The sequence below is a fragment of the Megalops cyprinoides genome, chromosome 9 (genome assembly GCF_013368585.1).
Source record: "Megalops cyprinoides isolate fMegCyp1 chromosome 9, fMegCyp1.pri, whole genome shotgun sequence".
NCBI classification, from domain to species: domain Eukaryota; kingdom Metazoa; phylum Chordata; class Actinopteri; order Elopiformes; family Megalopidae; genus Megalops; species Megalops cyprinoides.
The window spans coordinates 36,027,150-36,051,302 of NC_050591.1; the positions used below are offsets into that span (position 1 = coordinate 36,027,150).

General features: G+C 44.2%; 1 protein-coding gene across 1 annotated transcript in view; it reads left to right on the forward strand.

Moving 5' to 3' along the window:
- The window catches only part of igsf9ba (immunoglobulin superfamily, member 9Ba), a 107,952-nt gene that overhangs the window by 34,190 nt on the left and 49,609 nt on the right, over positions 1 to 24,153 (forward strand). Inside the window, exons 3-4 of the mRNA XM_036536738.1 lie at positions 3,884 to 4,030; positions 22,668 to 22,819. Coding sequence (XP_036392631.1) covers positions 3,884 to 4,030; positions 22,668 to 22,819 — 299 coding nt within the window. The remainder of the gene's footprint in view (positions 1 to 3,883; positions 4,031 to 22,667; positions 22,820 to 24,153) is intronic.

Consider the following 24,153-nt stretch of genomic DNA (forward strand, 5'->3'; position numbering starts at 1 on the left):
CAACAGTGGTACCTAACTGGAATCTTAGGCGGTGTCGTCCCCGCTGAAAGCGCTCCGCTACCCGCTGCCACAACGTTGCAGGCTTTCACGCATAACTCACAGAGGCTGTTACTTTCATCTCTGCTACACTATCACAGGGATGCAGAGAGCGTCAGAACCTGCTGTTAACAAACTGAACCGAGACAAGGAAGTGCAGAGGACAGGAGGGGTGCAGGAGACAACGATCCTCACTGCAGATACAGATTATTATAAACATCCTTTTCCATGGTTTCAGCTGCCCGTGTAGACAAATTTGCAAAACAGAACAAGGTGCAGCAGCGATGAAGCAAAGCAGACGGCGTGCAGATGCGCCATGGCCCTGCGTCTTCCGTCTTCCGCCCAGACACCGGAACCTGCGCCCGTTCTGCGAGGAGCCTGTTCCCGCGCTGGTCCCAGACAGCCGTGACTTCCCCAGGTCCGCCTCGGTACTGTGAGGCCGCCTGTTCCCACGCTGGTCCCAGATAGCCGTGACTTCCCCAGGTCCGCCTCGGTACTGTGAGGCCGCCTGTTCCCGCGCTGGTCCCAGACAGCCGTGACTTCCCCAGGTCCGCCTCGGTACTGTTTGTCTTCGTGCAATATCGATTTTCAGAGCTCCGAAAACCCACGCCTCTCCTGTGTCCCCTTGGCCCGCTGTGCGAGACGAAGGCCCATGCCCCCCCCCCCCCCCCCCCTTATCATCACAGTCATCTCAAAAGTTAATTAAAAACAGGATGACATTTGCAACTTAAACCCCAGAAATAATTAATCCGAAGATTCACCTCGCGCTCTGGAAGTCAGGAAATTGAGAGATTGGTATCGACGCAGACCTTGGCTTTGAGCTGCCATTCCTGTCTGATGCAGAGGATTTGATACGATCTGCCTTTCTGTCCCCTCATGAGCACGCCCCCAAAATAAATACCCCGATAACTCTCTTCTACAGCCCAGCCCTGCATTGCTCTGAAAAACTGTCTGGCTGATCAGTGAATATCTATGTGCATTCAGTGATCTGTGACTAAATTCCTGCATCCACACACATTTATTTCTGTTTGTTTGGGGTTTTTTTTTTGGTGTTAGATGTGAACCGTATCTCTGAGATGTGTTGCTGGTGTAAGAACACTCCGCCTCCAAAGGGCCGTGTAAACTCCCGACTCGGGGCTTTAGCGCAGGGGCGGAGCCGGCGCTAATCTCGTCTTCGGTTTACAAACTTCCACCCGTTTTTACCCACTTTCTTCCTTTCTGATCCCAGCTGGTGGCTTAAGCTTCTTAGTGAGGGGAGGCACCCGCTGCAGGGCGATAAAGCCGAACTGAACGTGGAAGCAAAGCAGTACAGGAAATGTGGCCTCTGTGTTTCAGCGTTAAACTAACGCAGAAATACAGTACAAGCGTTCCCCTTTTCAACGTGATTCACTGTAATAGCAGCATTGTAGTCTTATTCTCATTCGTTTTGCTGACTTCAAGTGCATAATGTACAGTTCTGCAGCTGAGATGTTGCAGAACTATACAGGAGTATGCCTGTTAATAATGATCAATGCAGAATTCATTGGTCTGTGTTTAATGTCTCTTGTGTTGGTACTTTTTCGTCAGTTAAAGTTAAAGTTGCTTTTTGCAGTGTATGTCAGTATCAGTGCCTCTTGGTCAGGTCTGTCTAGGAAAAGAGACATTAACCTCAATGGGACATGCTTGGGAAACAAATGATAGATAAATAAAAGATAAAACGATTGATGGGAGTCACTTTGGAGTCACCCACTGTAAAGTGGTCAGAACTGAATATGGAACCAAACAAGTGTGCTGAAATTAACTTTTATTTTTGCATGAAACATCGTCAGTGATATTCCTTTTGAATGTGGACCACTGTAATAACCGCAGCAGACACAAACACATACACACACATAAACATGCACACACACACACGCACACGCACACATACACACACGGGCACACGCACACACACACACGGGCACATGCACACGCACACACACACACACACAAACATGCACGCACACACACACATACACACACACACACACACACACACACACACACACATGCTCGCACACACACACACACACACACACACAGGCACACGCACACACGGGCACACACACACACACACACACACACACACACACAAACATGCACGCACACACACACACACACACACACACACACACAATAACCCATCCTCCTGCACAATCTATCTTAATCTGACTTGAGGATGGCCATTGACATACCCATTTTCTTCTGTAAGTGGACCCATTGATTTTATTAATTTTCCTTTTCTGAGAAATCTTCATCGTGACAGTTTGGCTGGAGAGGTGGAGGAAGGGAGGCCGTCTCTCAGACACAGAAAGCCATTCCATATTTACTCCTAAACAATTTCCTCTTAGCATAGGGATGGAAAAAAAGAAACTCAGACTGTCCTTATATTCCTCCTTTTAGCTGTCACCTTCCCCAAAGACCTTCATTCCACTGATTGCTCTGCCTGCTATGAACGACCACTGGAGAGAGAGAGAGAGACAGAGAGAGAGAGGGAGGAAGAGAGGGGGAGGGAGAGAGACTGCTTGACCCTTTATGACTGTCATTCTCAGCAGCCATAACCTGAAATGCCGCCACAGATTTGCTGTCTCCGTGGCAGCCTCATCTTCTGCTCCTCCTCCCGCTCTGTCAGTCTGGCGCTGCACTGTAACCAAGGCTTTAAAACCCATTTCCTTTATGACATCATCCATTCACTCTGCTGGCAGTGTTTATAGCCCTCAGGCCGGGACCTTCCACCCCCGGCCCTCGGGACCGATTACGGTAACCCCCGGCAACACCCACCCACTCCCTCTCAATGGGTCACCCATCCCCATCTCCTGACAGCAGCCTTTAGCAGAGGGAGGTGTGTTCGCCGGCGTGCTGCTGGCATCAAAACTGCTTACATTCACCTGGCATCCTTTTTAAATGGCTTCTGAGGATGCCTGTATGCGTATGTGACCCGCTATAGTTTCCTGCATCCCACTGAACTGAGGGGTGTGTCAGTGGTTAGTTCGGTGATTAGGTGGTTCGTGCATGCAGCAATCCTGGCTGGTAGGGATAAGGCAATACACCTCTCTCACTGTAAAATCTTTATCACAATACTGGCGTCATGATACAATCCATATCACAATGTAATTTTGAAAAGTTCCTCCCGTTCAGGTGAAGTGAAGTGATTATTAACTCATGTCCCCATAGTTCAAGCCTATATATGACATTTCTGACAACTGAAAACTGACAAGAAAACACAATGTTTTAATCACACACATTCAACCCATTCAAAAACATGAACCATGATATTCAACCTGACCGCTCTCACTAAAACCTGTCCACATTCTGGTGAGTTCCACATCCAAAAATCATGTACTCAGACATGTTGAGATCCATCCTCTAACCACCATCCAGATCGTAACGTTCCTGTTGTTCAGGTCTGGTGTGATTATTAATTTGTTTTTAGTAGATGGTATGGAATATTTAGCAGGCTATTTAATGCCCTTGTAACATTTTGTTTAATTGACAGGAAATTGTTGAGATGGCTGGATGTATTTTTGGTCCATGTATTTTTAAGCAGGCATGCAACTCACAGCTTCCCATTTTAATTTGGCGTGCAATACATCCATTTAAAATGTGGTTTGAAAAATTACAATGCTTTAATCACAAACATTCAACCTATTCACAAATATGAATCATGACATTCAAGGTGACTGCACTCATTAAACCCTACTCACATTCTGGTGAGTTCCACACCCAAAATCATGTGTTACCATTATAACCACCACCCAGATGGTAACATTTGAGTGTGGTGATACAGGCTGTCCCAGTGTGACCCCCCCTTCTGTGACCCTCCCCCCAGGCCGCGCCAGCCTGCATGGGAAGGCCTCGCTGCGGGTGGACCGGGTGCGATACGAGGACCAGGGCTGGTACGAGTGCAAGGTCCTGATGCTGGAGCAGCAGTACGACACCTTCCACAACGGCAGCTGGGTTCACCTGACCGTCAACGGTAAGCGAGCGACCGCCGCGGTCCGACGAGCCCGGGAGCGACCGCGCCTCCCGACGCTCCGCGTCCACGCGGTTACCTGTCCCGCCCGCCCCGTGAGGCGGAGTCCTCTGTGGCTCCACCTCAGTGGAGCTCGAACGGAAACGTCTTTCCGCGCCAGACGGCCGAAGCTTTGAGGCGCCAGTCTTGACATCTGTTTTGTTTTGCTGTCGCTGCCTGTGTTGTGGGGAGCAGCTTGCGTTCGGTGCGCTGGCACAGCACCACGCCGCTCTCTCTGAGCCTGTTATGACGGGAGCTGTGCTTACTGAAGGCTTTCCCTGTCCTTACCCTGTTCTGTGAAGGTCAGCTTGTCTGCAGCTGGGTTGATGTCTGCATCCAGGCGCTCACGCTGTAAGATAGAAATGGTGGCACTTTAAATGTAACGTAATGCAATGTAATCGGGCCAGCAGGCCCAGGGAGTGGGCGTGAAAGGGTTAACCTGGTCAATACAATTCAGACCTAGGTCAGAGGATGAGTAGGGTGTGTGACCCACTGAAAGTCATCCCGGAAAGTCATGACCAAGTCATGAGACATGGTCAAATATCCCACAGTACCTTGGCAAGTCATATAAAATTTCCAAAAAAAATAAGAAAAAAGTTGTTTCTTTGCTGGCTTGATGTCATTTACTTTCAAGTACAGCAAATTGGCAACCTCTCCTCCTCTCGCTTTGAACTCAGTGCAAAAGGTTGTTGGTGACTGGAATTGGCTGCCAACACCTCCCACATGTGTGTTTTTACGCAGAGGCGAAAATATTTTGAAAGCAGTTCATCTCGAAACGTGTTATCATCATTAATTCCATCTTCAAGCTAGTCCATTTCTGTGGGAATTTGGCCATCGCAGGAAGAGTGAATGATTTTTTTCAAATCTCACAATTACCCTTGAAAAGTCATTGAAAAATCATTGAAAAGTCGCTGAAAAGTGGTGGAAAAGGCCCAACCCTGATTTGCATTGGAAGCGGTGCAGCGTGACCCAGCCTTTCCCAGCCGCCCTGAGATCGTGCTGGAAGAAGGGAGAGGCGCCTGGGCTCTCGGGCTGGGGAGCGAGCTCTGTAATTGGGCAGCTTATCACGGACTGGCTGGAGTGTTGACAGCCCAGTTTATCAGCCAGGAGCCCCCGAGCCCGGAGTGACTAACACTGATAGCTATGTTTGTCTGGGAACCAGCAGTTCTTTACTCAGCGTCTAACAGAGCCCTTACATTATATATGAACGATGCCCCTGCTACCGCTAACAGTAGTCATAGAAGTCATAGAAGTAGTAATAAATACTAGGGCAGGTAAATATATCACAGCTCGTAACTTTGAACACGGTTTCTAAGAATGCTAGAAATATTGATAGAATTCTTTGTTATGTATTCTGTAATTATGTATACATTTAAATTTAGATTTATTTATAGGCATATATTTATTGATCTCTCTCTCGGTTCCATTCAGTGTAGTTCTGCGGTGCTTTATTGACAGGGCAAGTGCTTTATTGACACAGCAAAGCAGTGTTGTCCGAGTGGCGGTTGCACTGCATTCTATTTTGACATCTGTGCTTTCTTTGAATGTGTAATTTGACTTTGAGCAGTAACAGATGTCAGTTACTACGCCTGTGACATCCCTCCTTGTCAGTGCGGCAGGACCGCTCAGTGATATCACTCCAAGGTCATGCACAAATAAAATGAAGAAGTCAATACTGCGATATGTATGCAAACTCAATTGTGGGGCAGTTATAGATCGGTGATGACTGCTAGCTCATCAGCACCACTATCACTGTGTCAGCATTGAACAGAGCTGATCGCCAATCAGATGTGACAGGTCTGGACTGCAGGATGCATGAAATGCTTTACATGTCTCCTCAGATGTGTTTTTTTGGTCACGTTTTGCAAATCCCCCCGGATTTTATGCTGCATATAATCAGCAAGTCTTCCTGTGATATTCCTCACTTCTCACACCCTTGTGCAGCAGGAGGTGGTGTGCATGGGCGGGGGGAAATGAAGAACTTCCTCCAGGGAGGAAGTGACATTGTGACAGTGTTTCATAATCCCATGGCTGTGAGAGTGTAGTAACCCATTCTAACATTCTAATTCCATCTTCTAACATTCTAACTCTACCTTCTGTAATGGAATACCAAAGAAAATATACGTGTGCAGCTAGGGTCTTGTAATGTGCAAGATAATAACAGGAACTTCTGGCATTATCAGTCCAGATTCAGGCATGACCTTTTGTTCCTCTTATGTGCAATTATGAATGTGTAAGTGTATTTCAGAGTGTTATGTAATTAGGTATGTGGACGTACTTGCGTTCATATGGTATGTGTTAGTGGCATATTTGGAATGGTATAGTCCTTAATGGTGTAATACATAATGCCCTGTTCTTCCATATCAATCTAGGCACACATTTGTGTTCTCAGAATATTTGGCACTGATGCTTATTGATACTGTACGTGGTTAGTGGTGTCCTGTCTGTGCATTTTGCCATTTTATTAGATGCTGTGTCACTCGCCCTGGATAATAATAATGTGATGCAATGGAATGTTTGTTCCTGGTTTAGTCGTCATTGTCTAACAGGTGGTGTTAGATTTGTTCTGGTTCATTCTGGTTCAGGAGTGAGAAGGCAAGGCTCTTGCCACATCTCCCGGGTTTGCTTCAATTCTCTGAAAGATGTTTTTAAGCCACTCAAACAGCAGGTCAGTGTACTCCCACTCTTTAAGGCCAAAACCAGGTTGTGCCTCCATCTGGACTTGAGTTCAGGTTTAAAAAAAAAAAAAGAAATATTTTTTAAAAGAGTCACTGAAGTTTTGGCAAGCCGATTTATTCATGACTTCTGGTTATCGCTAATCCCTTTAGGATTAAGGGGGCTGGCCGCAGCCGAGAGAGGAGACTCTTCGGAAACTGAATTATCTGAATCGCGCTTTCCGCGTATGCAAAACCTCAGGCTCAAACTTGGGGCGGGAGAGGGAAGTGTCCGTTCCGTTTCAAGGTGACTTGCTAAGTAGGGAATATGCGCTACACTTTGCAGGTGGAAGATTGGGAAGCAAACCGTGTCCTCACTCCAGCTGCAGCTGATGGCTTTCTGTTTTTTACCGGTTAACCGTTCAAACATCAGAGCAGGTAGTGCGTTGTAAGTAGATCTGTTCTTTGATGCAGAGCGTTGGATTAATTCACACTGTGTAGGCTAATCATCAGTGCTAAAGACATGCAGAATCTGCAATGCAGACAATGAAGCAGTGGTCATTTCTCACCTCTGATTGAATTCACACATAAGTGGAGTCCATTCAGTCGTTTTTTGTATAGACCAGAAAAGATATTTATTAGTGCACGACACCTCATGGGTTAATTTAAAGGAAGCCACTGTAAGGCACAAGATGTTGGCAAAATCCATACCTTACAGAAAGTGCATGTTTGGAGGTGGTGGGGACAATGGTGTTCAGAGACGGCTTCCTCCTTAATCCCTCTGAATGACTATAATTACTGTGCAATACCTCTTGAGATTTTTATCTGCCATAAAAAGTGTTAGTGGTATTGCCCAAAGCTTTATTACGGTGCAACAGCCTAGTGCTGTCAAGGATTTTTTTCATTATTATTTTCCCTCAAAGAAGGTCATTTGTTTTTTTTTCCCAAAGACTACAGAAATTCAGTTGAAAACATGATACTTTTTGACATGTCTTGCCATTTCTTGTGATATTTGATTGACACCTCCTTTTGTAGCCTGTGTGCATGCTGCAGAAAGTCAGGGCTTGTCCTGAAATCAATGACAAGAGGTACATAGTTGTATGAGTGTTTGCCTTGGATAGATTCCAGTCAATCACAGTGTCATTATCCAAGTCCTTCACAGTGTTCAAAAATATGTCTGCCAGATAATTTGGCTTTTTTTCTTGTGGAAAAGTGTATTACTGCAAGTCAACAATTGCTATGAATTCAGTAAGTAAACACCAGCTGTGTTGTCAGTATCAGTGTCTGTACATCAGTTGTCCTTCACAAGGCCTAGATAAAACTCATGGTCCCCTCCCATGAACGAACGGTCATCCTCCCTTGGTCATTACACAAAAAAAAAAAAAAAAAAAAAGTCACCCTCAGCAGCTGATGCAGATACCTGGGCAGGTAATAGCACACCTCTGGAGGTCCCAGAAGCTTTCGACTGCAAATAAATCAGAGCAGTATTGCATAAAATTAAACTCTTTTTGTCTGAATATCTGAATGCATCATATGCTAGAAACAATGGAACACAGCAGGCAGTTACAAAAGTAGGTGGAGGGTTGGTCAGCACAGAGTGAACTCATCATTGTCTTTACTGACCGAATTTCTCTACCCTCCCCAATTCAGATGTTAGTACTTTAAAGAGAGCTGCAATGCCTTCTGACCGGAGATCAGCCCAGGTGGGTCTGGCTGGTGTTAAGGAAAGGGATTATGGGGTCGTGTTTTCGCTTTGACGGAGACAGAGCACTGGAGCAGAACAGAAACCCCTCAGTGTTAACCCTGGTAAAGGGATTGTTGCTAGTCCCCAGGGATTTAGCAGGGCTTCCACATGGCTGAGAAGTATGCATTTTATCCCTCTCATAAGTCTTTCTACTACTGAGCTATTTTCAGATCACATTCATTTCTGAGAATTAGGGTTTTAGGAGGACACGAACACAAACATTGCCATGATTGTTGAATGAACAGTTCAAGAAAAGTGGGTAGGCAGTCAGAGGAAACAGAACGGAAAGGAATTATTCATAATTGTGATTAACGCTTATCTTGACATGTTTAATTTCTAAGCCTGACAGAAGTATCACTCTAACAGATGAGATCTACACATGATTTGACAGACAAATCACTCTGTGGTAGCATCAGACCTGGCTTCAGTTCTTGAAATGTGAATATCCAGGTGCACGCATTTCTCAACTGCGAGTTTGAAAATATAGTCAGGACTTTAGCAGAAAGCCTGCGATGAGAGCCCTTCGCATGGCACCTTGTGTCTGTGCCACACCTTTGCTAACCTTCCTCTCCATCATTTTAGTTCTACCGAGAGAAAAGCAAAGAGGAGGCAGAGAAAGCGGAAACATCCTCTCTCCTTCTCTCCTCCCCCTGTTCCATCTGAAAGCATTACATCATTTTCAGGCCCAGGTGCTGATGGCGGAGAGCTTAATTGAGAGTAATTAAGAGATACAGCTTCAGAGTAGAGACCTGTGGCAGAGTTTATCCATTGCTCTTCAGGGCAGGAGAATGATGAAGAACCCATCCTTAATTGGTCTTCGGTGTCCCATCTGGTGCATCATGGGTAATTGTGCCATCTCTCAGTCTGTTCCTCAGCTCTGCTAACGTGTGTCCTGCGGAGCGTGTTGGGTTAGCATAGCAGCGGGTTGGTCTCCCTGGCTGTGAAGCGACTGGGCACGCGTTCAGTTCTGGCCTGGCTCAGCTCATCTCTTCCTAATGTGAGCTGTCCTTTTCTTCTCACAGAGAAGAGTTCCCTTTATTCCCCAGCCTCTCTGTGCAGCTGCAAGGGAAGGTCTTTTTGTCTGTGGAATACATGGTGGGTCTCTCTGAATAACTAATTAATTTCTCCCTCACTTCTGACTTGCATTGTGTTTTGAGGGCTGAGGGGAATGGTTATGATTGGGTTATTTGAAACACATGGTTGGGTGCATTCAGCAAGAGAGACTTTCAAGAGAGATATTCAGTTTGATATCCATACTATAAGTGGGTCCTCTTGTGTTGTGCTGTAGTGGTTTTGAAGATCTACAGGCACAGAAATAATGAGTGTTATTTGCATCTGAAGTCAATATCTTATTCATGGTGTTTAGACAATACATAAGTGAAATTGCAAACACTTGTTTGGCGCTATGACCTTTTAATTATTATTAATTTACACTCCAAAAGATATTAGTTTATACCTGCATGCTCTATTTGTAAAACAACTGAAGTGACTGAGCAGGTCGGGGTGGGGGTCGGGGGTGTGAGACCATGGGAGGTGGAAAGGTGTTTTTGGAGGTAGAGAACTATGATAGTTTGGGTTTATGTTTATTTGGATTCACTCCATCTGACCTTATAACCACAGACCTTTTAACCCCAAAGATCCATTAGGATAAATGCTAACTTACCTGAACTTTATTCATTTATATACAGTAGCACAGTTCGTACAGCAGAGTGCAACCCAAAGTACTTCACCAATGACATAAAAAATTAAATAAGAAATGTTTCATGTGCCAGTCAAAAACAATGCAGAATTAAAGAAGTAATGATATCTAAAAAAATGGTAAAGACAGATGAAATAATATAAAATCTACAACGTCTTTCAAGTCATAAGAAGTCATTATCTGTACTTAAAAATACAATTAAAAGGATTCATTAGTATGCGATTTTAAAAAAGGTAAGTGTTAAGGTTACTGGGTGTTCTAAATATCAAAGGATGAACATTAGCACATTGGCATAGTATATTTAGCAGCTTTCCAATTTGCATTTCTGTTTTGGTATATCACTTTTTTACCGTATTGTAGTTGCTAAGGGATCTCTAAAAAACTCACAAGTAGAATTGGTGATAAAGACAGGGTTCCCAGGGAACACACATGATAGTGAAATGTATACCTCTCATGTGCTGTAAGTTGCTTTAGATGGAAGCATCTGCTAAATGATTAATTGTAACTGCAGAGTGTGACAAATGGTCAGATGGCTCTGTCAAAAGCCTTCTCAGCATCTCGAGAGGGTACAGCTTTTTTTTTTTTTTTTTTTTTTTTTTTACATATTATTAGATTAGATTAAATAATAAAAGTATGCATTTGTGTTGTCTGGACAGTGTCTGCTTTTGAACAAATCTGGTTTGATTGGGATGAATTAAGTCAGGGATGGAGAAAATTTTAATTAAAAAGAGAAAAAAGGAAATTCAATTAAATTATAATTTGAATTAAATTAAACTGAATAAGGGGGCTTTGGAAATTATCTTCACATCCCTTTGTCCAGCGCATCTACGCTGTATACGCTACCCGCCAGTTAGTCAGTTAGTATTAGCATAGTATATATAGGGTTTGGTACTATCCAAGGTTTCAGGCATCCGCTGGGGGTCTTGGAACATATCCCCTGTGGATAAGGGAGACTACTTAGCCCACAAATTTAATAATCCAATCATTATAATTACTCTAAAACATATAATAATCTAACTTTGATTATATGATATTCATGTGTTTTTTATGTTCCTCAAAACTTATGTTTCCTTGCGTTGGGCAAACAATTTGTGGACTGTGAAAACGAGATGTTTTTTTCTTATCTTGGTAACAGTGCTCTCGACCACTCGTAAAATTTGCTCGTACCTGAGAGAAGTGCAAAAACAAGAATCCAAGAAATCAATGGCTACTAACAGAATAAGAACAAATCGTGGATACGAACAAAAATAAGAGGAAATTTGTTCATATATCACTTCCTGCATGAGGCCCCTTGTCTCATATCGGAACAGTATTTCCTGCACGTGGTGTCAAATGGTACATTTCACAAGCCATCTTCGATTAGTGTTGCTTTATTATGTGGTTTTATCATTTCTTAGTTTTTATGTTTTTTTTTACCAATTTTTTTTTTTTTTTGATATAACGAATTGTTTTGCTATATTATCACCAATTAGTATTTTTTGTAGGATTACCTTTCACTTTTTTCCGTGCAATTTTTATATTAGGCTAAATATGGTTTAAATTCTTTTCTGAATTCTTATATGAGAATATTGTGGGAGAGAATTCAGGGGATTCGTGTTTTATACAAATAAATTTCATTATTGTTAAAAAATCCATTTCAGCCATGCCAGTAATCGCCACAAATTGACAGTTTGTTTCAGGTGTATGTGTTTTCATGGTTAGAAATAGCTTGCCACAGGTGTCCTTTATTTAAATCCTTGCAGCTCTAAACACACTTCAGTACGTTATTCCGACACACTCAGGAATGAGTAACGTTGCTGAGCAGCAGAGTCTGTGTAACGTCCAGAGTAGTGGTTCAGCTTCATTTCTGCTACATGTTCTTTCATATGATGGTTGGATTTTGAATAATAGTGATACCTCAGATGCAGTTTGGTTGCAGCCGCGATGACAGTAACAGACAGTGGATAGAGTATGACTGTGAAGGCTTCTGTTCTCCAGTGGCTCAGTCAGCTGGAAGCTCCTTTTGGAGTTGGGGGCTCTGAACCGGCAGCTTGAACCTGGATTTGAAACTGAGCTGTGTCGTTTCCCGGAAATGACCGTGAATCTGAGGTGGTGCAACACCATTGTCTTAGTGTCTGCGTGGTAGGAACTGACATCTTTTTGATGTGGAAAGAATTGGCCTTGTTTTGATGTTGAAGCGTTGGGTGTCATCGAATGGGGTTATATTACATTACATGTATTTTTAAAGGGGGGATGGGGGGGTGGGGGGGGGGGGCTCCGGGGGGTTCCCCATTGTGCTGTTTTTGGCACTGTGTGACTTGTCAGATGCCTGTCAGTCGCTCTGATGACACTAGGGAAATATGCCTATTCCCTGTGCAGCTTTCTGTCTGCTGGTGCTATGGGACTTGCAGTGTGAAAAATAGTCATTGCTGCAGTCCTACACGATTAGAAGATGTCACAGTGAGAGGAGCTTAATGCATAGTTATAATGTACAGGTGAAAAAACAGGAAAATACTTAAAAAAGGATAAAAAAAATGAGGCACCTGTGATATTTGCAATATGCCAGCATCAATGACTGTCAGAGACCGATGTGAGAGAGACAAAGGATTACATGTGTAAGCAGATCAGACATCCCCTAAGGTGATTATACATGTGTAGCATGTGAAAAGGGAAAGGAATCAAACTGTTGGCGTCTGTGTGACTCACTGTCTGCTGTCACAAGCTATATTTCTGCTAAAAATGCATAGTTTTTCTCCCATCAGTGGTCTCCGTACACCAAACGCTCCAGATCTCCATCACTGCACTGGGTGAAAGTTGTACAGACAGGTACGCGTTGATCGGCGTCCTTCTTAAGGGCTTTTTGTAATGAGCTCTTGCACAGCACTTTGGCAACAGCGTTTGGGTGCATAGGTGTCCGTTCCTCAGTGTTGCTGTTTTTGCCTGTGAGATGCGAGTGCTCCGGCAGTCTGCCTCCAGCTACAGACAGAGAGCTCACCGCAGCGCCACTGACAAACTGCCCGGCCGTTCGTTACAGGCCGGCGTCAGATGGCGCGTTTCCTGCTAAATCAATATTTACTGCCTTGTTGTTGTATGTGCTGCCTGTTTACAGCCTTTTTATTTGCCCTTTTGTTCTTTTGGAAAAATATTGTTTCTTCTGTAGCTGACAGTTTATTTCAATGGGTTATTCATGGGTTGTCCATCTTTGAAAAGTCTATTGAATGTGGCCTGTCCAGCGTAATCACAGTTCAGGATTTCTGCATCAACTTTCCCGTTTGCTAAAATCATGTTGGGCTGGTTGAAAGTAATGTTCTTACAGAGTTGCCGTGAATCTGATATTTCTGCCATCTTTGCAATGACAGGCAGAGATGTATTTCCACAGGCTGTGGTTCTGAAACCCCCTCCCAAGGTTGTGCCGTGAGAGAGCCGTGTGGGGCTCTGTTTGCACACACTGTCGCGGGTGCTGGTGTAGCACCATCAGAAATGCCAGAGGGCTTTAATAATCACAGGGTCTGAGCATTGGAATTCTACACGGTAATTCCCACTTGTTGATACGAGGTCACAGGGTTGATCCTCAGTGCTTTAAAACAGATCAGCAAACCTTTCCGTGTCAGCCAATAAAAAGCCATTTCGGAGCATGTGTGTCCATGGAGAACGGTCTCTCCCGTGGAAGGCGCGGGAGTAATTTAATCAGCCTCACTGTCAAAGCGAAAGGAATTCAACTCAATAACGCAGCAGGGCGGCGCACAGAGTTTCACATTACTGTTTTTCAATCAGAAAGCCTCAGATTATGGCTGCCATCGCTGGGAGTTTGCTCGGTACGTTTTGTCCACATATTGTGCTTTGGCCTTTGAGGAATTGCAGAATGTTCAAGGCGAGCGGCAGTATTGAGTTAGCGTGGACCCCGAAATAGGACAGCAGCGATGTGTCGGCTTCAATACGTCTTGTGAACGTTCCCCTTGTGACAGGAAGATGTGCTTTTTTCGCAGGCTTCCTTCAGTGGAGCTGCCTCACGTGTCTGCGTTAGAAATCAGGCATTTTCCGCAAGGGGCCCAAGTCTGGACCCTTAAAGTTATTGGCGTGCCAAATTCAGGCTGCCGATGGGATCACCCATTTGTAACACAATTTTTTTTTTTGCGTTTCATTATGGGTTGCAGGCAGGCAAAGCTCATTGTTCCCCCACCATCTTATGACATATTTCATCTCCTCACCTTATTGCACAGCGCTGAGTGTTCTTTGATTTGGAGGCTTCATTGATTTTGACAGGGGCGTTTTGTACAACCTTTCATATCTGTCTCAGAACACCTATCCTCAGCCCAGCAATTATTTCAGAATACTCAGTTTTTTTAAAATATAATAATCATTTATTTGACTGAAAGAGAAAAAGGAATGCCAATGAATGAGTAACAATTAGTTAGTGATCATGCATAAATGTATTAACTATGTTATTATTGCATAATAAACTCTATATTTACGCTGGGCTGACTTTATCACTGTGCTCTTATCTCTTATGTATCCGAGGGGCACATGGTTTTGTACTGGACTGAGCACATTGATTTATGTCAGAAAAACACTGTAAGGTACCAGTTCATGTGGATTAGAACCAAACAATAAAAGTAGAGACGCTGTCACACTTTACTCCAAGTATATATTTCTAAAGCTGTCATGAAACATTTTTTTCACACCTTCATTGACATAACGTAACATCTTTATAAATCATTTATGATAAATGCACAAGCAAACAGAAAGTTCAAGATAATATGTAATACACTGTTGTCAAATGTCACAAGGCACATCATGTGAGTATATGGGTGGGGCTTGAGAAATATTATTATGCTTTAATTATTGACAGAAAGGTGCTGAGAATAATTTTATATTGAGGTGTTAGTGTACAAATTGTGCATACCCGATTTATGATGATGATAGCCTCATAGATAACATTACAGCAACAAACAGAGAGACATCAGTCTTCCATAAAAAACACAGCTGGTCCTGCTTTGAGGCTTTGTGATCACATCTTCCTGGAATGGATTTTTTCATCTTCCTTAGCTCCAGTGAAGGGTCTGCTGCAGGTACTGCAGATATAGGGAAACTGTGAAATACCTGATCCTGATGCTGACGGCTGTTGTGTTGACAACAAAAGTTACCTGTTTGAGAACGTCGCTACAGGCGTCTGGGGGGAATATTTCAATGGGAGAATGCTGAACGTGTTGTACTTATTTGTTCTGCCAACGCAAGCCCACTGAATGATGCTCATACATATTTTATTCAGAATAAACGGAACAGGAGCCCGAGTCTGTGACAAACGTGGGCAAGCAGACTCCCATGGCCATGTGTAGCTGAAATCCAGGCCTTCAGAGAGCCAGGAGGGATGGAGGTGGAGTAATGAAATGTTCTTCTCATGTGTGTATGTGAGTGTGTCTGTGAGTGAGTGTGCGTGTGTGTGTTTGTAAGTTTACATGTATGAGAATATGTGTGTATTTGTGTGTGTTAATCTGTGTGAGCGTATACGTACCTGTGTGTTTATGGGTGTGTTGATGTGTATGAGTATACATGCTTGTGTGTGTGTGTGTATTTGTGTGTGTTCTGTGGACAGGGTAGATCAGCCTGCTGTCAGTAGCCTCACCTGGGTAGTTTTTCTGCCAATTAGGCGTCACCTGCGTTGCCGTGGGGGGGGAGTGAGATGGAGCATCTGTGCGTGATGTTGGCTGTGCGGCTTTTTATAGCTCCGGTGTCCCTGTACCGCTCTGCTCTGAGCTCGGCAGCGCTTCATCTCGCTGCCCTGTGTGCGCACGTTCAAGCCTTGAAGAAAAAAGCCTGCAGACATGCATTATATATGTTTAAAGTCATATTCTGCTGAGATTGATGTGCGGGTGTGTAAGTGTGCATGTGTGCATACATGTGAGCGTGTGCGTGTGTGCGCATGTGCACGTGGGCGTGTGTGTGTGTGAGCTTGTGCATGTAGGTATGTGTGGGGGATAGGCTGAGATGTACAGGTTTAAAATGTATGTAAAATGTAACACGGACTAACATTTGCTGGCTTGAGGTAGAGGGTTTAGCATGCCGGGGTCTTAGTTTTTGCCTGGAGCACATTTTATATGGCTTTACAGCACATCACCTTAAATGGACAGGCTGAGCACTCAGAGCTGCTGAAGCCTGGCTTTGTTGTCAGCCAGTCAAAGGCCGCGGTTGCTGGAAGGCACAGGTGCTCTCTGGTTTCAGCTGAAAGGCGGTCTCCTGAAAGCATTTCCTGTTCAGCAGAGGAATGTGCACACACGGGCACTCTGACTCCCGCCGCCACTGGCTGCAGGCCTCCTGCCAGCCTGGCACCAGATCGGGGTCTGTCGCCCCGGATACGGCAGGTGCCAGAGCGCCTCGTAAGCCCAAGGTTGCAGGTTCCGTTCCCGGATGGGACACTGCTGCTGTGCTCCTTGGGCAAGGCAGTTAACCTGAACTTTTTCAGTAAGTGCTCAGCTACACAAATGGATAACATGTAAAAAATAAATGTCACCTATGTAAAGTTTATCATTACATTTGCTTAGAAAATGCCCCTATCCAGAGCAATTTACATAAGATGTACTTTTAACAGATTGTCTATTTATACAGCTGGAAATTTACTGAGGTAATTGGGGTTAAATACCTTGCCTAAAGGTACAACAACAATGCTCTGCTCAGGAATCGAACCCACAACCCCTGGGCTGCCCTGTGGTAAATAGGCAAATATATAAGATGCAAGAAAGCAAACAGGGGTTGGGCTGTCAATGAACTCTTGTATACGAGCATGGGCTTTATTGACCATCTGATTTATAAAGACGTAATCATTTATCCGATTGTAATTTTCTCATTGTCATTTGAATGGGGAGCAGCTGCCAAGCGCGGTCTGCTGAGGGTCGTGTGGCTGAGCTGTTTCCTTTGTGCTGCTGTTTCCTCACCACGTTTGAAAGAAATGACAGAGGGAACATCACCTCTGCACTTAATGGGAAGCTTCCTCCTTAATTTGCTTTCTGCTTCCTGATTGTGAACTTTTACGTCTTTTGAAGTTTGTGACTATGACACCAAGCTCTCAACTAACAATTCTTCTCCAAACCCTAAAGGCAAAAGAGCGTGAAAATCATTCATGCCGTATCTTTGTTTTGTCTTTCTTAAATACTCCATCTTTAGTTTCCTTCATTTAAAACATTCTGAACCGACAGAGTGAATAAATGGCTCACACTCACTGTAACCTATTTTCTCACTGCATTCTGCTCATACCAGTGAAATAAAGGCCAGGCATGAATCCTCTATGACACAATTTCAAAACTTGACACCGAGAGTGTAGATGAGAGAGGGAGAGAGGGAAGGATGGGGTGGAGAGAGAGGGAGACAGAGGGAAAGAGTAGCAGGGGAATGGAGTCAAGCCATCTATTCAACTCATCAGTCAATCATAGAATCAAGCAGTCAATCAATCAATAGGTGTTTCATTCAGTGTGGCATTCTTCACAATTCAGTTATCACAAGGAGCTTTACAGTACAGTATCACCAATGGGAAAAAAATCTAAATAAAAAAAAAAGTAAATGAAATAAACAAATGAAAAAAAATTTTCCTCTGCCCCTTGCAGAATTAAATTAAGATAATCTGGTGGAAGTATAGAGTGTCTGCGCTGTATGTATTTAAACAGTTCCACATGCTCACACTCGAGTGTGTTACAGTGGTGGTCAGGCTAAGAGAGCATGCTCTGAGGCCGGGCATGAAGGTGCGTATCCAGGGCTGAGCACTGAGGCGCTGTAGGGAAATGTAGGCCAGTGGTGTGATGGTGCAGCTGCTTTCTGAAGCATCTTCTCAGTTTCCTCACTAAACACACACACACACACACACACACACACGCACACGTGCACACACAGACACACACACACGCACACACACACACACACACACACACACAGACACACACACACACACACACACATACGCACACACACACACAGGCACACACGCACGCACACGCACACACACACACACACACACACATACGCTCTGTTACTCACTATCTGATTGCTGAAATGAGCCCTATGGGTGAATCCACCACTCAAAATCTGCTTTCAGTTGGTTAATTGCATCTTTGTGGAAAACAGTCTGTGCAGAATGCATTTATTGGTAAATACATGTGCACATGCTGAAGAGCGTATTATAATTAAATTATGCATGTCATGCTTAATATATATGTTTCGGGTATTACAGTGTTATCAGTCGGCAAAGTGCAGTATTATGGATTGTCACTACACGCTTCTGAATGCAACACTCTGAGAAAAAAGACAGAAAAGTGCTATTACTTAGAACCAGATTTTTCAACAGAGAGTTTGATGGATACATTTTGCTGGGAGATCACTGATTTCTGAGGATACGGCTCAATTTCACAGGGCAGCTAAGGCACAGAGAACAGTATAACACCTCTGACACATCTGTAATAATCCTGTGAAATGGAAATCTGTTGACCTGCATTATAATCAGACTGTTCTGTTCTTAGAAGCTTAAGCTTGCAACATTTTCAAGTGCAAAACTCCCGATTGTGATGTCAGTGTAGCATTTCAAGCAGTTCAGAACCATGAGATGCCGGTGCCTTTTGTTCTAGCCAGACACAACTGATTGAACCACTCATTGTTATGATCGGGTCGATGATGGTTCCCTCTGTGACACAGAGAGAGTTAGCATTAATAAGACTGCTGGAAAACCTGCCTGATTGCAACCGTCCAGGTCTGCAGTTGAGTAGTCCTCACTTAGACCTGTATGTTCACGATCCTTGTAATCATTCATGATCCAGCCCCGGGACTGACTGCAATCTTATTCTCATGTTTTGGTCCTAGTGAGGCACAATCTGTGGTCAGAAAGACCTGGGAACTGTCTTTCAAGGATAGGTCACTACTTATCATGACCTCACATGAACCGCCAGAGTTTCGTCTGTGAAAATTAATTTATTAATGCAGTGACTGCTGCACTGTGTGTTTTTGGGGTGTGTCAGCTGATGGAAACCTAGCCTGGTAATGCAAAATTACATGAGCAACAAGACAGAAGTGTCCCCAGGCTGGGCCACCAGGTGTGTGGCAGCGGGAGTGTGGAAGGTGTGCGATTTTCATTTTGAAAGGTGTTGCTGTGTGAAAATACATCTGTCATTTGGCCATGTGGTGCACCGTTGCACCTGGCAACTGAAGACCAGGGCATGACTCCTGAAATTCCAGACTCCTTTCTTGGCTTTGCAAACACCTCCATTTCAACCCTTCTACCTGTCCAACAACCCCTTTCTGTAACAGTTGAGCAGGAGGAATCCAGATGCAGAGATCACGCAGAAACACAGGTTTTAAAACAAGATTTACAAGCCGGTCGTGTTCTTTTGTCTTGTGAGAGAGTCCAGAATGGAACATTCCTGGAATTGGCATTCTTATGACACTCACGTCTCCACTGCACTGCAAGTCCCACAGTGCTCAGCAGGAGAGTGGGCGCCAATTGGAGGATAGACACATCTCCACGGTCATGATTCAAGCAGCTCACAGGTGCCTTGCGAGCCACTAGAGGGCGCCAGAGTGATTGGCGGAGTGGACCGTGGCCAACGAAACCCACCCTACCGCAGTCAAATGGAGGCAGCTGTTTTCTGCCAGGATTAACTCTCGGTCATTGCCACACAGTTCAGAATCAAGCCCCGATCTGCACCCAGAACAAGCACCTTAACCAGCTAGGCTGTGTCTGCTTTGCACGCTTTGCACATGAACGAAATTCAGGTGTGCACAACAGGTGTGTGGTCCTCCCTAATTCCTTGCTGTATGTGCTGTAGAGCTTCCTCCCAGGACGAGGGAGCGCTCTGAGGCTTGTCAAGGATCTGGCACTTACACAGGGCAAACACACATATGAAATACATAATTAGCAACTCTGACTTATTGTGTTTATTTGTCTCAGAAGCAGCTGTGAATGACAGCAGGAGGGAACTAAAAACACAAGGGCTGATTATGTTAATAGTGTTATTTACGGAGATGGGAGATGTGTCCTTCAGTGGGTTTATAAATGGAGATGTTTAGTGTTCAGTGTTGGAGTGGGTAATCGTGTTTCTCTCTGTGTGCCGGTGTAAATTCCCTATTCAAAGAGGATCTGAAAGGTTTCATTTGAATTAAACGGGTTTAAAGAGGTACGCACTGGAGGATTTCAAGACTTGACGTATTTCACACTTGAAAGGCAAACTCGCAGCTACCCAGAGCCAGCTCAGCTTTTCAGAAAGAAGATGAAGTATCAGCAAATCCCAGAAAATGGTGACAATGTTAATTAACAACAAAATACTTTCCTCTTTTAAAACATTGACAAGTTAAGTAAGCCTTCAAAATATTTGTCTTTAATGTTATGGTCAGCATTTTTTTAATCATTTTTTTCCCACACAAAGGCACAGATTTCTGTGCACCGAATTTTAATGCCAGCTGCAATGGCATGATAAAGTGAAGGATGGTGTTGCGCAACAAATGCACAAATGGGGGAGGGGGGGGGGGGTTCAGATTTGGATTTGCATGGTGAAAATAAGATACAGCGGGGGGGCTCAGTCCCTCCCTTACATTTGTCTCCCTGTTGTATGCACCATGCATCTCTTGCGCCTGCTGTAGAGGAATTTTGAAGGAATGGAATTTGCACAGCCTTCCGCAAAGCGCATCCATTTTAGGTCAGTAGGAAAAAAAAAGGAAGAAAAAAGTGTGCTCCCTGCAAAGGAATTCAGTTCACGCTCGGCGCGGGGGAGCGGGGAAACAGCGGTGAGCCTGGGAACCAAATTAAAGTTGATGAGGGCGCGAGGAGCCGGCACACGCTATGATGGATGGATCCGGGATCGACCGGCGGAATAGATTGCGCAGGGACTGCGTGCCGCAGAGACGGCGGGCCCCCGCCCCGCTGCGAGGCCCACAGACCCAGCAGCCTTCTCCTCCTCTGACGTACCGAGGAGGGAAAAAAACGAGAGGAGAAACGGGAGGAGATATGGTCACGGTGTAGCTCCTAAATCAAGAGCCGGGAAAAGCCGAATCCCCCAAGTAATGCAAACTGAGGGGAAATTATTCACACAGAATGAGCAGCTACTAGAGCCGTACATAGTGGTAAGTGGTTTTGAATGTACCTAGCCATGTACATATGGCAGTTACTGCTGTGGGGGGTCTGTGATTGCAGGTAATCTAATATAGAGCAGGTGGGCTTTCGGCCTCGGCTGGCATCAGGGGGTCTGCAGTCCACGGTCGTAACTACTTTCCCAAGACATCAGGTTGACAGGTGACCCCTTAATGTGGCAAATTTTGGAAAGAGAAAAATCGTTTTTACTTGGCACAAAATTCATCAGTGCCACTTTCCTCCACGTTCTGGGCGGGATTTACGCTCTGCCACCAGTAACACTGCAGGTTGCTGCTTGCATATTTTCACAAGCAGGTTTTCAGCGACCTTCACTGTTACTCATGGCAACAAAAGGAAAAAACAAACCTTAATGTGTCTGCAAGACCGTAAAGTCAGATTTTTCTCTCTATCTACATAAACTGACAGTTCACATTATATTAAGTCTCTGTTATTTTCTGAAAACTTCCAGATTTTTTTTTTACCTGCACTTTAATGTTTTTTGTTAACATAATACTGGATGCATGTAGATATTTTTAGTACTGTAAGTGATTATATTTGGTTTTTTTTTTGGGAAATGAGTCATTTAGTTGCTTGCATTCGACTGGTAATGGAAGTCATGGTTGAGGAAGAACGCACTTGAGATGCTAATTTTCAAGACTCTTAAAAAGACATTACAATGCTATTCTCACTGGAGTAACACTGATTGCTTTTTAAAAACGAATTCATTCCTTTGCAGAGCAGGCACATGTACTGCCCAAAGTCATATGGGGCATAGACCTGCTACTTTACAAGAATAAATCACTAACACAGTGCAGACATAGCACAATAATGGGTTGAATGGTGAAACATGAGCTGACATTTCTGGCAATTCAAGATCCTGCAGCAGGAAAGTGTGCTTTGAAAAAGAATTTGGAAGGAAATGTTTTAGAGAACTGTGTCAAAAATCAACTGTATTGGTCAAACCCATGTGAGGAATGGTGAGTCTATTTCAGTCTTTAACTGTGAGTAGCTGGGGCCAAGGCTTCTAGAGGGGTATGCCACTTGTGCACCGTGGAAAGTAAAAATTGTTTCACACTCTGGCCTTGACTGAATCTAAATGATAAATGCAAATGTTGCTGTTTTCAGTACAAACAGAGCTCTTTTGGTTAATTTTGGTGATGGTTTGGTGATTACTAGACTCTGCAGAATGAAGTGAACATTTAATTGTGAGTCAGACATAAGGAAGATTGCTTATTGAACCCAGACCTTCGTCTAGTCATATCTTTCTATGCAGTACACTGTCAGTATCCCTGCTGCTGTGCCCTCCTCTTGCTTTCTTCTCTTAGAGAGGCACCGTGACATGGCAGACATAGTACAGAGTTATGCAGAGATGACAGTGCTCTTTTGACTTTCCTTTTTTTTTTTGCTTCTTTTTTTTTTTCCCACAGCCCCTCCGACCTTCACAGACACACCCCCGCAGTACGTGGAGGCGAAGGAAGGGGGCAGCATCACCTTGAGCTGCACAGCGTTCGGGAACCCCAAACCCGTGGTCAGCTGGCTCAGAGAGGGAGAAGTGCTGGTGGACAGCGAGAAGTACAAGGTTGGGGTTCCTGTCTTTTCCATTTTCTCATTATGGCTCCTACTGCACAGACCACCTGAGACCTCGCAGTCTGGGAACCTGACCAGGTTACTGCTGTTCCATGGCTTCCGGAGGACAGTGCATGCTCCTTCTCTGTGAGATGGACAGGTTATTTTATTCTAGTAATGTCTGTGTTTGCAGACAGTTTGTTGTTTTTTTTCTTTGGGGGGGGGGGGGGGGGGCTATTTTCTACAAAAGATAATTCATGATAATTTCTACTTAAATTTATTCCTGGTGTTTGTGTGTACTAAAGTACATTATACTGACATGCTGAGCTGGAGAAAGTTCTAGCTTTGGACTTGTCGACTCATTACATAATTTGTAGTTTTTTGTTTTTTTGGGACATGCAAGAAGCAATGGCACTTCTGGAGTCAGTGTCAGATGGCAGTACATGGCTGCATATTTAATATACAGCTATTAGGTTTCCAAAGGAGGTGTTTAGGTCAAGCTACAGCCTATGAGTGTCCCTGTTGGGTGGAGATATTTGCAATAGGGGTTAACTGATACTTGCTTTTCAAAGATGTTTGATTAATCTTCTAATATGTCTTGATGTAGATCATACTTAGCCATCCTTATCTCTTGGGAAAAAAATGCATATATATTTTGTCCATGAAAATTAGCAGAACATTTGCAGAGCCGATGACAGATTCCTCACTCGTGTGTGAAATTGTAGCACGTAGTTGTAGTACACTGGTTATGATTGACAGACGGCCTTGTCCGCGCCAGCTTACAGTTTACATATTCCCCACTAATTAGCTGCGCATTCTAACGAAGCAGCACAGGTTAAGCACTCATGGGCACATTGGCAGTGCCCCACCTGGGGATAGAACCTGTTATGCCTTTAATGAAGGGTCTTGTTCAGCTAAACCACTAATAACACTTTATGTTTCAGTGCATTTAATCTGTAGGCTTAGACCTGAAAGCTTATAAATACATCACAGTCATTCTGTCACTCACCTCAGACACACATGTCACAGTTGATGGTAACGTGCAATGTTTGGCTCTGTGTCTAGTGTAATGTAATGTACTACACTGCAACGGCAGATTGTTTAAAGAGTCCCACAGCCCTTCTGCGTCTGAGCCCTTACTGTGAGCACTTTCACACTCCGTGAATCTGACAGCTGCAAATACGACACGTTTGTGGTTTGACTTTTTAAAACAAGCGAGGCATGTGTTCCCGCTGGTAGCCCTCACCGTCCCCCCGACGCAGCGAGAGTCTGAGGGAAAGGAAAAGCTTTGTGATGCTGTTGCGATTGAAGGTGCAGTCGGTCTGGCTTCGGAAAGGCTTGTCTCAC